Source organism: Oculina patagonica, chromosome 2 (assembly GCF_052425735.1).
Source record: "Oculina patagonica isolate OP01 chromosome 2, crgOcupat, whole genome shotgun sequence".
Lineage (NCBI taxonomy): Eukaryota > Metazoa > Cnidaria > Anthozoa > Scleractinia > Oculinidae > Oculina > Oculina patagonica.
Window position 1 is genome coordinate 26,267,296 of NC_135759.1, and position 15,042 is coordinate 26,282,337.

Consider the following 15,042-nt stretch of genomic DNA (forward strand, 5'->3'; position numbering starts at 1 on the left):
AACGAGTAAAATCTCGCAATGTATTGTTATATTTCGCAATTGATAGGGGACAAAGAGGAGGGTACCACTACGTTAGGGGACGGGAAGCAGGAGTAAAAGGTACGGGAGGCGGGAGGTTCAGACCCCTCTGCCCCCCCCCCCCCCCTATATTGTTAGTTGGGAATGATTTTCACTTGCAGTTTTTTGGTATAGAATACACCATACGAGCAACCAATAGACAGAGGTCGGAGAGTGGATGGTGAAGGGTTGTAAATCAGACGTTGTAAGGAACCAAGGGTCCATGAGGGTTCAAAGTTTCTGTCAGTTGTCATATTAGCGAATGTTGCATGAGCGTGTATTCAGGGGGGGGGGGGGTATACTGCTATCTGGTCAATGTATTCATTTGGCTCGGCTCAACTGCCAACGCTATCAAAATTTCAATCATAACCATGGTCATTGGGATTGGACGTTTTTTTTTAAAAAAATTTGCACCACTTGGTTTTCCTTAACTCAATTCCAGCTAACCTTTTTCAGTCTCCACTGCGTCGGTCACAAACTCTAAGAAAAAGGATACCCATAATTGTTAGGATCCAGTACTTTCGTCATCGTGCATTGGTTATTATATAGGGGGGTAGAAATCTCCAAATTTGACGATTTTTATAGGATAAGTTAAATGCTGCACGAGTAAGAAAATCTAAATCTTAATTAGCCGATTGCAATAACAGGACGGAACCTTATCACAACATCTGTCCCAATTAAGTTTGGAAATTCCATAATAAGTCAAGACCTTTCTCGATGATATGGGAGGCGCGGCGGCCTAGTGATTAGAGCGCTGGCCATGGACTCCAGATCGAGCGCCCGAGTTCGAGCCCCGGCCGGGGTCAAGACACTTTACTCTCATAGTGGGCAAGACACTTTACTCTCACATTGCCTCTCTCCACCCAGGGGTATAAATGGGTACCGGCGACATAATGCTGGGGGGAGGGGGGAGCCCTGCAATGGACTAGCATCCCATTCAGGGGGAAGTAGAAATATTCCTAGCCGCTTAAAGCTACGGAAACCGGGATAAGCTCCGGCAGTGTGGGCCGCTTGGCTCGTGGCTTCTCCTTCCTTTCTCGATAATGATGATGATGATGATGATGATGATGATGATGATGATGATGATGATGATGATGATGAAGATGATGATGATGATGATGATGATGATGATGATGATGATGATGATGATGATGATGATGATGATGACGGTGGTGGTGGTGGTCGGTGACTTGGCTTAAATATACCGACAGTGTTGGTGCTCCTTACGTCAAATAGTACCGGTGCAGCAAAGGTGCAAGAACAGTTTGGTAAAACAGGAAGTTGTATATTAAAAACGCGGATGACTAAGTAAAAGTTTACTATTGAAATTCCTAAGAATATATTTCGGTGGGGGCCTAAGTAAAATAACAGATGATAAATATTTACACAAATGCGATTTATTTCGCCGGTTGCACGTAAAAAATGGAAATGAAAACAAAAAGCAAACCTTAACTTAACTTACCTACTACCTGCACTTCAAACGCATTACGGACATAGCACGAACCCTTCACAAGTACAGCCTCATAAAAACCCGCCTGCTTTGCACTGGCATCAGAAATTTCTAGCCCGGCTATCGTTGGATCCATGGTATCCACAATTGAGTAGTGAAAATCATCAAATAATCCTAACACTTTCATATATCCATTTTCACCATGTATCCACCATAACTGGCCTGTCTCGGATCTATTTACCATCAATGTACCTTTCCCGCCAAGCTCTATTTTGACTGGGCTCTTTATCAGAGTGTGAAGATAGATATCTGAAACTAAGATGAATCAGGTAACGCAATGTTATATATAAAGGTATTAACTTAACAGGTAATATGCGATACACCTGGTTACCTAGAATAAAATCTGATTGGTAAAATGAAGTGTCTTTCGTTCGTTGCTTTTTAAAGGGGATGTATCACGGGAATGGTGAAACGCTACTCTGGCTTTTTTTACTGACGTTATGGAAATACTCCTACACGTTTTGGTTAACTCTGAATACGGCAGGAAGAAAGAAAGAAAGATGGATAAAGGAAGGAAGGAAGGAAGGAGGGGAAGGAAGGAAGGAAGGAAGGAAGGAAGGAAGGAAGGAAGGAAGGAAGGAAGGAAGGAAGGAAGGAAGGAAGGAAGGAAGGAAGGAAGGAAGGAAGGAAGGAAGGAAGGAAGGAAGGAAGGAAGGAAGGAAGGAAGGAAGGAAGGAAGGAAGGAAGGAAGGAAGGAAGGAAGGAAGGAAGGAAGGAAGGAAGGAAGGAAGGAAGGAAGGAAGGAAGGAAGGAAGGAAGGAAGGAAGGAAGGAAGGAAGGAAGGAAGGAAGGAAGGAAGGAAGGAAGGAAGGAAGGAAGGAAGGAAGGAAGGAAGGAAGGAAGGAAGGAAGGAAGGAAGGAAGGAAGGAAGGAAGGAAGGAAGGAAGGAAGGAAGGAAGGAAGGAAGGAAGGAAGGAAGGAAGGAAGGAAGGAAGGAAGGAAGGAAGGAAGGAAGGAAGGAAGGAAGGAAGGAAGGAAGGAAGGAAGGAAGCTCGTGTAATACATGGCTGTGTTAAGATCGTTTACACTACAGCCGGGTATTAGAAATACACAGCTATTCCAATTAATGTTGTCGGATGAAGCGTTTAACGAGACAGGTCTAAGTTTTCATTAAAATTTTGTATATTGCCTTAGAGAAAAAGTCTGCAGTTTTGCACGTGAAGTATTTGTTTTTCCTCTTAGCTTTTTTCTGCAGCTTTAATTTCACTGTCACATGGTTTTGAGGTTTGAAATTCTTCTTAAAAGTGCCTTGTTTACGCGTGGAAAGAGAGAAAAAACGTAGAAAATCATGTTTGCCATACGGTCGTTATTTTAGTATTTAACACGTAGATATAGAGCCTTTCGAATTTGTCCTGTCTTTGATCCGATCGACAACGTTAATTAAAAATAGCTGTATCATACAGAAACTAATTGTAAAATACCTTGAACCTCCAAATGAAAAGAACTGTACCGAACATAGCTGTCGTCATTAACATCTCTTATCTGCACCTTGTAGTCTCCAGCATCAGTTGGTAACGTATTATAAATAGTCAGCACTGTTCTGTTCACATTCAGAGAATAATGATCGCCGTCCACCAACAGCCGGTTATTAGAGTCATACCATTCTAAGATGAAGTCGTTTTTATCGCCATCGCCAGTAATATTTGCTTCAAAGGAAACGGTATCACCAACACATACAGATTCGTCAGGATTTACTGCCCAAACTTGAAAGTTTCCTGCAGTGAAGGAAAAGTTTTAAGGTCTCCCCACACGACTGGGGACAAGACGCAGGGACATGTCGCAGCAACATGTAGCAGCGACAAAACCATGTGTTGTTCACACTGAGGGGACATGTAGCTGGGACGTGTAGCAGGGACATGTCCCAGCGACATGAAGCAGCGGCAAAATCATGCGTTGTTCACACTGAACGGATAGCAGCAGGTGGAACGGACAGTAGCAGGGACGAATTTGTGGCAGTTTTGTCCCTGCGACATGTTGCACGGATTTCAACTCGTTGCTCCGTGCAACGTGTTGCAGGGACAAAATGTTGCAGGAATTCGTGTTGCACGCGCCAAAAATTATAAGTACACACGAGGGGACATGTCGCTGCTGTGATTTTGTCGCTGCTACATGTCCCCGCTACACGTCCCTGTTACATGTTCCCTCAGTGTGAACAACACATCATTTTGTCGCTGCTTCATGTCGCTGCACCATGTCCCTGCGTCTTGACCCCACGTGTGCGGAGACCTTTAAGGTCTCCCCACAAGACTGGGGACAAGACGCAGCGACATGTAGCAGCGACAAAATCATGTGTTGATCACACTGAGGGGACATGTAGCAGGGACGTGTAGCAGGGACATGTAGCAGCAACAAAATCAAAATGTGTACACACACAAGTAACTGTAGCGGGGACAAGCCTCGGGAACATGTCGCAGCGAAACATGCCCTCGTGTGTGTTGATAATTGTTGGCAAGTGCAACACGAATTCCTGCAACATTTTGTCCCTGCGACATGTTGCACGAAGTTCAACGAGTTGAATTCAGTGCAACTTGTCGCAGGGACAAAACAGTTTAAAAGTTCGTGTACATGTTGCGCGTGCCAAAAATAATCAGCACACACGAGGGGAAGTGTCGCTGCAACATGTCCCTGGAACATGTCCCTGCTACATTGTTACTTTGTTGCTGCTACATGTCCCCGCTCCACGTCTTCTCAGTGTGAACAATACATGATTTTGCGCTGCTGCATGTCGCTGCAACGTATCCCTACGACATGTCCCCACGTGTGCGGAGACCTTTAGTAAATGACTTCTCATCGCGAATCTCCTTGTAGCACAGTGTTGAGATCATCGATCTCACCCGTGTGCAGAAGGCATGCTTCTCCAATAGGGGAACCTTTTTCTTGTTTTTTTTTTCTCTGTCCATGCCATGAAAACTAAATTGACAACTTCCTCACTTTTAGCTTTAATATTTCAGGAGAAGATTTTATTAGGTTTCTCTTAGTTCTATCCTAGCCATATTGGTCAAACGGTCAAAACACAAATCGCAATGCGTCAACTATTCCTGGTATTTTGTACCCCTTCATTGAATTGGCCTCTGATGCAATTAAGCACAGTTTTTAGTACAATTATTCGCGCGTTTGGTCGCGTAGTTGAATTCGTCATTTGAGCGAGTTAATTCAACCCTAGCTAGCGCACGCGTCCCAAGCAAGCTTAACACTTAGCGAGTACTGGTGTAGTCTGTCTTTTCTCTTAAAAGGTGGATTTCCACTGACGCGTATTTTTTACGTGCGTTTACGTGCGTGAAAAAAATATAGAAACAATGAATGAACAGCTTGCGTACACGTTTACGCAAGTTGTTTTACATTGACTCTAAATTTTTTTACGCACGTAAAAAATTACGTGTCAGTGGAAATCCAGCATTAGGGTCCGAGGAGCGCTTGAGGAGCGCGTGGTTTTATCAGGAACGCGAGAAAACTGGTTGAACTGGCGGGATGGATGAGAAGTGGCTTGGGGCGAGACACTTGTCTCGCCCCAATCCTTCCTCGGGCGTCATAAACCTTCACTGAGTCTCGCACTACCTTACTAAATTTCGAGAGAAAAACAGACTGCAAGCAGTCTACTTAACGTCACACTCCTTGTTTCTGATTGGTTCCTCCTGAGCATGCGCAAGCAAGTTATCTTGCACTCTCTCTCTTCTCGCGTCTGGGTTCAACAGCTGAAGAGAGAGAACACGAACTTGCCGACTAACTGGCATGAAAATCAAAACGAAACAAAAAATGCTTACCTTTTACCTGCACTTCAATGACATTACGGACTTGACACGGGCCAGCTACAAGTGTAACCTCGTAAAAACCCGCCTGCTCTGCGCTCGCATCAAAAATATCTAGCTCGGTTCCCGTTGGACTAATTGTGTAGTGAGGACTATCCTGACTTCCCACCAGTTCCCCATTATGCGTCCACCGTAAATCGCCTGCCTCAGATCTATTAACCATCAATGTACCTCTTCCACCAAGCTCTATTTTAACCGGGCTCTTTACCAGGGGGTGAAGATAGATATCTGTAAAATGAACCATCTATAAATCAGGTATATGTAACTTTATTATATCTCTCAGATTGTACGCGCGCTGTGATTAGTAAATTTTGCGAGCAGTGTATTTTTCTTTATAGCAATGTCTTACGAAGTAATTGTTGAAACTTGCTTTAAAGGGCAGAAGAAAGAAGGAAGGAAAGAACTAAAGAAAGAAAAAAAGAAAGAAAGAAAGAAGGAAGGAAGAAAGAAAGAAAGAAAGAAGGAAGGAAGGAAGGAAGAAAGAAAGAATAGGGGAAGAAAGAAAGAAAGAAAGGAAGAAAGAAAGAAAGAAAGAAAGAAAGAAAGAAAGAAAGAAAGAAAGAAAGAAAGAAAGAAAGAAAGAAAGGAAGGAAATAAGGAAGGAAGGAAGGAAGGTCAAATAATATGATCTTATATGTGTTAAGATCATCTTCACTAAAAGAAATATATCATACAGAAGCTAATTGTTAAATACCTCGAACCGTCAAGTAAAAGAAATCAAAATCAACATCTTCGTTGGAGGTAATATTCTTAAGCTTCACATGGTACCATCCGGCATCAGATAGTAAAGCAGTATAAATAGTCAGCACTGTTCTGTTCACATTCAGAGAATAATGATCGCTGCCGTCGAACAACTGGCGATGAATCAACCATTCTAACAAGAAGTCGTTTTCATCGCCATCGCCAATAAACTCCGCTTCAAAGGAAACGGTTTCACCAGCACAAACAGATTTGTCACGATTTATCGACTGCACTAGGAGGTTCGCTGCAGTAAAAAAAGAAACGTTTTTAATAACCTAGTAAGGTAAATGACTTCACTCGCCGTGAATCTTCGAGTAGCTCAATGATTAGAGAATCACCGTATATATCCGTCGATAGGGGTCTAAGAGAAATAAGAGATGATAACTATTTACACACAGGCGATTTCGCCTCTTGCTGGTATAAAAATATAAACGAAAACAAAAATTAAAACTAACCAAAAACAATACTTACGTACTAACCACACTTCAATGGTATGACTAACACGGCACGAGCCATCTACAAGCAGAGCCTCATAAAAACCATCCTGGTATTCGGTTACAGCAGAAATTTCTAGCTCGGTTCCCGTTGGACTGATTGTGTAGTGTCTATCCTGACTTGGTACCAGTTCCCCATCATGCCTCCACCATAAATCGCCTCCCTTGGATCTATTAACCATCAATGTAACTTTTCCACCAACCTCTATTTTAACTGGGCTTCTTACTAAGGGGCGAAGATAGATATCTGAAAGATGAATAAGGTAACACAATCTTATATATGTAATTATAAACAAAACAGCCAATCTGCGATACAACACGGCAGAAAGAAAGAAAGAAAGAAAGAAAGAAGAAAGAAAGAAAGAAAGAAAGAAAGAAAGAAAGAAAGAAAGAAAGAAAGAAAGAAAGAAAGAAAGAAAGAAAGAAAGAAAGAAAGAAAGAAAGAAAGAAAGAAAGAAAGAAAGAAAGAAAGAAAGAAAGAAAGAAAGAAAGAAAGAAAGAAAGAAAGAAACGAAGGAAGGAAGCAAGGAAGGAAGGAAGGAAGGAAGGAAGGAAGGAAGGAAGGAAGGAAGGAAGGAAGGAAGGAAGGAAGGAAGGAAGGAAGGAAGGAAGGAAGGAAGGAAGGAAGGAAGGAAGGAAGGAAGGAAGGAAGGAAGGAAGGAAGGAAGGAAGGAAGGAAGGAAGGAAGGAAGGAAGGAAGGAAGGAAGGAAGGAAGGAAGGAAGGAAGGAAGGAAGGAAGGAAGGAAGGAAGGAAGGAAGGAAGGAAGGAAGGAAGGGTGTAGGCTCGAATGATATTATACAAAGCTGAGTTAATTAAGATCATCTTCACTAAAAAAAAATATCATACAGAAACTAAATAAATTGTCAAATACCTTGAACCTCCAAATGAAAAGAACTGTACCGAACATAGCTGTCGTCAGTAACATCTCTTATCTGCACCTTGTAGATTCCAGCATCAGTTGGTAACGCATTATAAATAGTCAGCACTGTTCTGTTCAAAGAATAATGGTCGCTGCCGTACAATAGCTCGTCATTAGGGTCCCACCACTGTAAGATGAAGTCGTTTTCATCGCCATTGCCAGTAATCTCCACTTCAAAGGAAACGGGTTCACCAGCACATACAGATTTGTTAGGATTTAATGCTTGCAATATGATGTTCCCTGCAGTAAAAAAAAGTTTTAAATAATCTAGTTCATGGCTTTACTCGCCACGAATATCCCAGTAGCTCAACGATAAGAGCATCAATCTGACCGTCGTGTTGAAGGTCATTTCAGGCCTGTCTCTCCCGTCGGAGACCCAAACTTTTTCTCTGCCCGATGCCCATGACTACTGGATTAAAGTGCCTTGCTTTAAAAATAACAGGAAAGGATTTTATCAGTTATTCTCTCAGTTTAATCCTAGCCGTATTGGTTCCAAGAAAGTAAGTTAAATCATTTTAAGGTGATTAGTCTGTACTCAAACCACGCGGCCATCTATTCGCTTTTTATTGATCGTCAAACAAAACACCTGCATAGGAAGTTACACATGGATTTTTATATCAGTATAGAAGCTAATACACACGCTAAGAATATTAGCACATAAAAGTGAATTTGAATTTTTTTTTATGACTTCTGCTCATAACAGTTGCAGTCTTTTGCATGATTTATGTATACCAGAGGCCACTTTCACAAATACCATAATACTATTTGCTTTCCCTCCAAAATTTTGCATAAGCATTGTTTTGCTGTCCCAAGAGAAATTGAAAACAATGCTTATGCAACATTTTGGACGGACAACAAAGAGTATAATGGTATTTTTGAAAATGGCCTATTGACGTTAAGCGATTTTTTTAACCTTGTATAATTCCGTACGTTGAAAAAAAATATGCGAGTGTATTTCCATTACGCAATCACTTAAGCGAAAAGAGAGAGAAAACTAAATTTCAGTGATTAGTGGTCTTTAATTACGAGATGTTAACTTTTCTTAAAAAGCTAAGCCTACAAGCAGGCTCTCCACTAGTTCAAAGTCGTTCAATTTATGTAAAATTCCTAATACGAACAATTCACATGAAAGTCTTACCTTTACAAACACCAAGTAAAAGGAACAGGCAAAGTATCCTGAGAAGTGCACTCATTCTCGTCTAGTTGTTATTTCGCGTTGTTGTTGTACTTTGCAATGCTCCATATTTTCGCTTTCAACTGACTGTGATGTAACAAGTTGCATGTTTCCGCGCGCGCAATCCAAAAGCAAGCCCGCGCGCACCAGATTTATTTATTGCATCAAATTGTCGGAGTTGTGGTGTATTAACTACGAAATCTAACAGCCAAATTAACTACTTCTCTTTAATAAACTTTCAATGCGATGTTTTATTTCATGTAAAACACTCATTACAAATTTAGTTGGCATCAAGCAACTTTTTTCCTTACAAATTTACAAGTTTTTGAATTTATACTGCCATAAAAATTACATTTAAACATCAATGGTCTTAAAATTGCCAATCAGACTTTTGTCACGCTCTTTTCATTCCCAGCATCTCCTTCGTTCTCGACTGATTGGTAAGGCCAGGTTACCAGGTTCTGCTACCTTTATTTTGGACACTCACTCGATTGATCGCGGTTTAGTAACATAACAAAATGGTCTTGCGGACAACCAAGCAGAAGTGCAAATTTTGTTATTGACGGGATATGAACGCAAAAAGGTCCTACTGACAACCAATCACATTAACGAGTTTTGCTTCACTACTAATAAGTACGAATGGAACAAGCGTTGCAATTTTTGCCTTTTTATGGCAAATTTTTTAACAAGAAAGAACAATTAAGGTTTTCATTAGGTTTCGCTTCAGTACCTTTCAGTTTCTCTTTATTGAAAAAGGTCAAAACCACTAAACATCACGAACAAGCAGAAGAAGAACTAGAACAACTCTAATTGAGTGTCTTAGCTTACGCAGCTAATTATGGTCACTTTAATTTAAGCTCTATAAATGACATAAACATTACAAAAAGTTAAAATAAAAAATTGCTATATATGTTAAAAATTACAATAATTTTTTTTATTTATTTTTTTTATTTAATCTTTATTTTCATTTTACATCTTACATACATCGATTGACACTACTGACTACATCACAAACGTTTTACTTCAATACATTACATCACTCTTATAGAAAGATAAAAATATACGACTTATACACACTAAAACAAAAACAAAAAAAAGATAAATACGATAAAATAAAATAAAAATAAAAATAATAACTTAAATTAAAATTTTTCCAGCGGTACAAAATTACAATAATGGGAATGAGCCATGAACTGTTTAAAACAATTTCCAAAAAGTGTAAATTTCAAGTGTCAAGCAATACAAACTGGTCACCTCCACATCAGGGAATAATTCATGGCTCGCACTACTCCTGGATGTTACAATTCATAGAACACACGGAGACATCACTCCAAACAGTGAATACAATGAATGCTTTTTTTGTTATACTGTTTCTAAAATTGTCCAGCGTGGATTTCTTTTGTCAATTGCGCTCATTCTGGACCAAAGATGAGGACCAAGAAATCAAATGGAGTGTGTAACGAACTAGGGAGAATATGGGGCAGATCAAAGTCAGCGTTTCTAAGGAAATACCGTAGCTCTAATGCCTTAAGACGGGGAGAGCCATAAATTTCAACCGCGGGCCCACATTAGCATAAATTCGAAAAATTTGAAAAAAATTCACAGCATAGCCCTAGGTAAACTATAACTATAAATATATATTTTACTTCGATTCGATGAATATTTTAGGCGTACGGAAGTGATCTTGATTTTGCATCTCTCGGAAGCGGTTTCAGGGGTCTGATACCGCACACTTCAAACACCTCAATTTCAAAATTAAAACGATCTCTTTCGAAACAACAAATACATCATCTAAAAGAATAGATAATTATACACATTTTGAATGGTTATTTTCTAAGTTTGAATCAATATTAAATATTTGGGAGATTTTTAATTCTTTACATCATTTTGAGACATTTCACGCAAGGCAAAATTGACAAAATTCAGCGCCTAAAATCATTGCCTGGGACATAAGCTAAGGTATAAAAACGTATACCACGTGAAAGAGCATTGTTTCTTCAAAACCACGGGCTACTAAAAAGACGATTTTTAACGGCCCGAAATGCAAGTAGTACTTTCGTGAAATTTGAGCTTCGCCGTAACGGCTTCGCGATGCTTGAAACTCACAAAGAATAACAAATAAACATATTTAAACAATACAGTTTTAATAATACTTGTCAACAGGTACCAGAACATACTCGCGAGACTATTTGGCGTGGTGTTGTATCATTTCTAAGAAATAAGAAACCATTTTAGCCGCTTTATTTGACCTCGAGTTCCAAAGTAACAGAAAGCAAACACAGGTCACGTAGCGTTTGTTAAGGTCAAAGCACCCTTTATCAGATCAAATTGTAATCAATGAATTTCATTTGTAACACAGATAACAAGAGCTACAATCAAATAATGTTCATACCTTATAATAAGTAGTCAAAGCACCCTGGAAACTTTAAAAAATCCAATCGAAGCCCATCGAAAACAACATCTATTCTTCGCTGGTTTGATTCAACTGTGCTTATCGTTAGCTTGCGTTACATAATGGATAGACCGCTGACAAGCTGTTATATTTTGCGGGCTTGATTCTACAGAAGGACGTTTATATCCGTCCTTTACAGTCTATTAAATATTTTATTAATATTTTATTATATTATTATTGTTACCCCTTTTACCCTAAATGTTTGTTAAGTAAACTGAAGCGTGACCTTAACTCGGTAACCTTCCTCTTGGGCCGCCAGAAGGTCGTTATCATCGGTTACATGAGCTGACTGAGATGTCGCGTGTTTCAATTTTGCAGCGGTACGCGAGAAGTATCCCTGAATCTGCTGCGCAGTTAGGAACTCGTCAACCTGAAAGAGCCGCTGACCATTTTCCTTCCTTGCGTATCGCATGTCCCGAGATACTTTTTCAGGGTTGGATTTGTGGCCAGTCTCCTACCCGATCTGGAACTTAGCACCCAGGTACTGGCGCTGATTGTCGTTAAAACGGCTGGCCTTTTTTGAAACTTTTAGAGCCCAGCCTTGCTCTAGGGGGGCCTCTGGGCACTCTTCATGATCAGTTGTCGTCGGGACAGCTAGTGTTGGCTGAAGGGAACAACCCTCTTAAATCTTTTTAGCGTACGCCAATACTGCCTGGTCAAAAAGGGTGTGCTTCTCAGAAACGAGTTTGCACTTTCCGAACAGCAAATGGCGCTCAAGGTTGTAGTACTTTTGATAGGTGCAGATGCACCCATCCACAGGACACGACAACAGCCCACTGCTTGCACCTTCCTCTTCTTCATCTCCGTCCTCGTCTTCTTCTTCATCCAAGTGTTCGGTCATGGTTCAAGCATCCTGAAATTACAAGTGCAGCACTAAGGCAAGATAACGCTGGGTGCTATCACAGTGCAGCCATGCTGTCAGCATGCCGTCTGATGGGAGAGGCGACGGGGATTGATGTAAAAAGAGTCGACTTCAGTGACCCTCAGGGAGGTAAAGGGCCTTGTGACAGGAAAGCCGCTTCCATCAAGGCTTATGTGCGATGATACATCAACCAGGGCCACGACGTGGTAACGGCGCGCGACTTCAAAGAAGCCATGTTGTCTCACGGGGGCACGAGTGCTGTGCGGGTCGTCCTAGTCACCGATGCTACCAACAAGCCACAGCAAGAGGTTCCAGGCCGCTGGGAGGGTATCAGCAGCTTAAACAATTTCCTCTACCAAGAGGACTGTGTCACAGTATGGAAGGCATGCAACATTGGAGAGGGAAAGAATATACCATGGTCTCAATTACAAGGTTATAGTTACAGCAACAACATACATGCATATCTTATATTAGTTAAATACCTCTATTCTGATATTTTCACTACTGTGTTAAGAAAAAGTCAAGGGAAAAAGTCAATCGGAAAAAACTATTTAATGATGGGCAATCCGATTTCTTGTCTTTTTTTTATTTTCAACATCTTATTCTTATTTGGATGAAACTCCCATCTTACCAGTAAAATATTAAATAAAAAAATAAATAAGATAAGATAAAATATATAAACAAATAATTTGAAGAGTCTTCCCTACTATTTTGTTTCATTTGTACATTACTATGTTATTCTTTTACTTTTTTCTAATATTTTTTTCTGGTCCATTATTCAGTTCCTGTAAGGTTACCAGATGTGTGTAAGGCTGAGGTGTCTAAAGGAGACTTTGTGGCATGCTCTAAAGAAAGGCGCGTACCTGCCGAACGAGCCATGATCGAACACTTGGATGAAGAAGAAGACGAGGACGGAGATGAAGAAGAGGAAGGTGCAAGCAATGGGCTGTTGTCGTGTCCTGTGGATGGGTGCATCTGCACCTATCAAAAGTACTACAACCTTGAGCGCCATTTGCTGTTCGGAAAGTGCAAACTCGTTTCTGAGAAGCACACCCTTTTTGACCAGGCAGTATTGGCGTACGCTAAAAAGATTTAAGAGGGTTGTTCCCTTCAGCCAACACTAGCTGTCCCGACGACAACTGATCATGAAGAGTGCCCAGAGGCCCCCCTAGAGCAAGGCTGGGCTCTAAAAGTTTCAAAAAAGGCCAGCCGTTTTAACGACAATCAGCGCCAGTACCTGGGTGCTAAGTTCCAGATCGGGTAGGAGACTGGCCACAAATCCGACCCTGAAAAAGTATCTCGTGACATGCGATACGCAAGGAAGGAAAATGGTCAGCGGCTCTTTCAGGTTGACGAGTTCCTAACTGCGCAGCAGATTCAGGGATACTTCTCGCGTACCGCTGCAAAATTGAAACACGCGACATCTCAGTCAGCTCATGTAACCGATGATAACGACCTTCTGGCGGCCCAAGAGGAAGAAGCCTTTACCTCTGCTCGTGCATCCATCCTAGACCAGTGCCAACTGGTTCATCCCATCGTGTATGACACACTTAATATGATATGTTCCTTGTATACTAGTAACAAGCAGACCAAACTCAGTGTTGCACAACTGCGGTCAATCTGCGATTTCTACAACATGGACATCGAGGCCCAATCATCAAAGCGAAAAGCGCCTTACATTAGTTTCATTTCAGATATTGTTGGGTCGTGTTCTTGCACGAGGGTTTAAGATTTAAATGTTGACTATTGCAACTGATTGGAGAGCTGCTTTAAGGTTACACAATACCTGCAGAGGGCTACTTTTGTCGAAAAAACGTTTTTCATACTTAACTCAATATTTACTATGAATATAGCAAAAACTAATTGATAAATTGCTTAATAATAACTTGACCCATTTAGTTCATCTTGAAGTTGTAGAGTAAAGGATATATTTTCAAATAAAGGAATAGCCAATAACAATGAATACTACAGAAAGATAGTAAAACCAAATGACACAACAGGAGATGTATTTAGATAAGTGAGCTAAAAACCATTATTTTTTGAGAAGATGGGAGACGGGAGGGGTAATTTTTGCTGAGCTAGATGTTTATTTTTCACATGTTTCATTTTCATTTAACGAAATTAATTTTTTGGCTTTCTTGCACGATTATTTCAGCCGGTTTTAATCTGCAGCAATTTATTTGGCTAATGTCCACCCCTCCCCCCCCCCCCCCTTAAGAAAATAAAGGTTCGTTCCTAAGTGGCATCTGTTGAAAGTCACCCGAGTTAAGGTCACGCTTTAGTTTACTTAACAAACATTTAGGGTAAAAGGGGTCACTAACAACAATAATAAAATATTTAATAGACTGTAAAGGACGGATAAACGTCCTTCTGTAGAATCAAGCCCGCAAAATATAACAGCTTGTCAGCGGTCTATCCATTATGTAACGCAAGCTAACGATAAGCACAGTTGAATCAAACCAGCGAAGAATAGATGTTGTTTTCGATGGGCTTCGATTGGATTTTTTAAAGTTTCCAGGGTGCTTTGACTACTTATTATAAGGTATGAATCTGTGTTACAAATGAAATTCATTGATTACAATTTGATCTGATAAAGGGTGCTTTGACCTTAACAAACGCTACGTGACCTGTGTTTGCTTTCTGTTACTTTGGAACTCGAGGTCAAATAAAACGGCTGAAATGGTTTCTTATTTCTTAGAAATGATACAACACCACGCCAAATAGTCTCGCGAGTATGTTCTGGTACCTGTTGACAAGTATTATTAAAGCTGTATTGTTTAAATATGTTTATTTGTTATTCTTTGTGAGTTTCAAGCATCGAGAAGCCGTTACGGCGAAGCTCAAATTTCACGAAAGTACTACTTGCATTTCGGGCCGTTAAAAATCGTCTTTTTAGTAGCCCGTGGTTTTGAAAACGGATTTTCAAAGAAGAAACAATGCTCTTTCACGTGGTATACGTTTTTATACCTTAGCTTATGTCCCAGGCAATGATTTTAGGCGCTGAATTTTGTCAATTTTGCCTTGC

The 15,042-nt window shown here is 40.5% G+C and overlaps 2 protein-coding genes across 2 annotated transcripts in view; one reads left to right on the forward strand and one right to left on the reverse strand.

Annotated features, from left to right (window-relative positions):
• LOC144642248 (uncharacterized) overlaps nucleotides 1–15,042 on the reverse strand; it is an 84,947-nt gene that overhangs the window by 1,640 nt on the left and 68,265 nt on the right. Inside the window, exons 11-15 of the mRNA XM_078501228.1 lie at nucleotides 6,068–6,358; nucleotides 5,329–5,601; nucleotides 2,989–3,282; nucleotides 1,520–1,822; nucleotides 505–537 (exon numbers count right to left, since the gene is read on the reverse strand). Coding sequence (XP_078357354.1) covers nucleotides 505–537; nucleotides 1,520–1,822; nucleotides 2,989–3,282; nucleotides 5,329–5,601; nucleotides 6,068–6,358 — 1,194 coding nt within the window. The remainder of the gene's footprint in view (nucleotides 1–504; nucleotides 538–1,519; nucleotides 1,823–2,988; nucleotides 3,283–5,328; nucleotides 5,602–6,067; nucleotides 6,359–15,042) is intronic.
• LOC144641905 (uncharacterized) lies at nucleotides 12,008–13,335 on the forward strand. Its single transcript, XM_078500921.1, has 2 exons — nucleotides 12,008–12,449; nucleotides 12,800–13,335. The coding sequence occupies exons 1-2, from the start codon at nucleotides 12,251–12,253 to the stop codon at nucleotides 13,111–13,113; spliced, it is 513 nt and encodes a 170-aa protein (XP_078357047.1). The 5' UTR covers nucleotides 12,008–12,250; the 3' UTR covers nucleotides 13,114–13,335.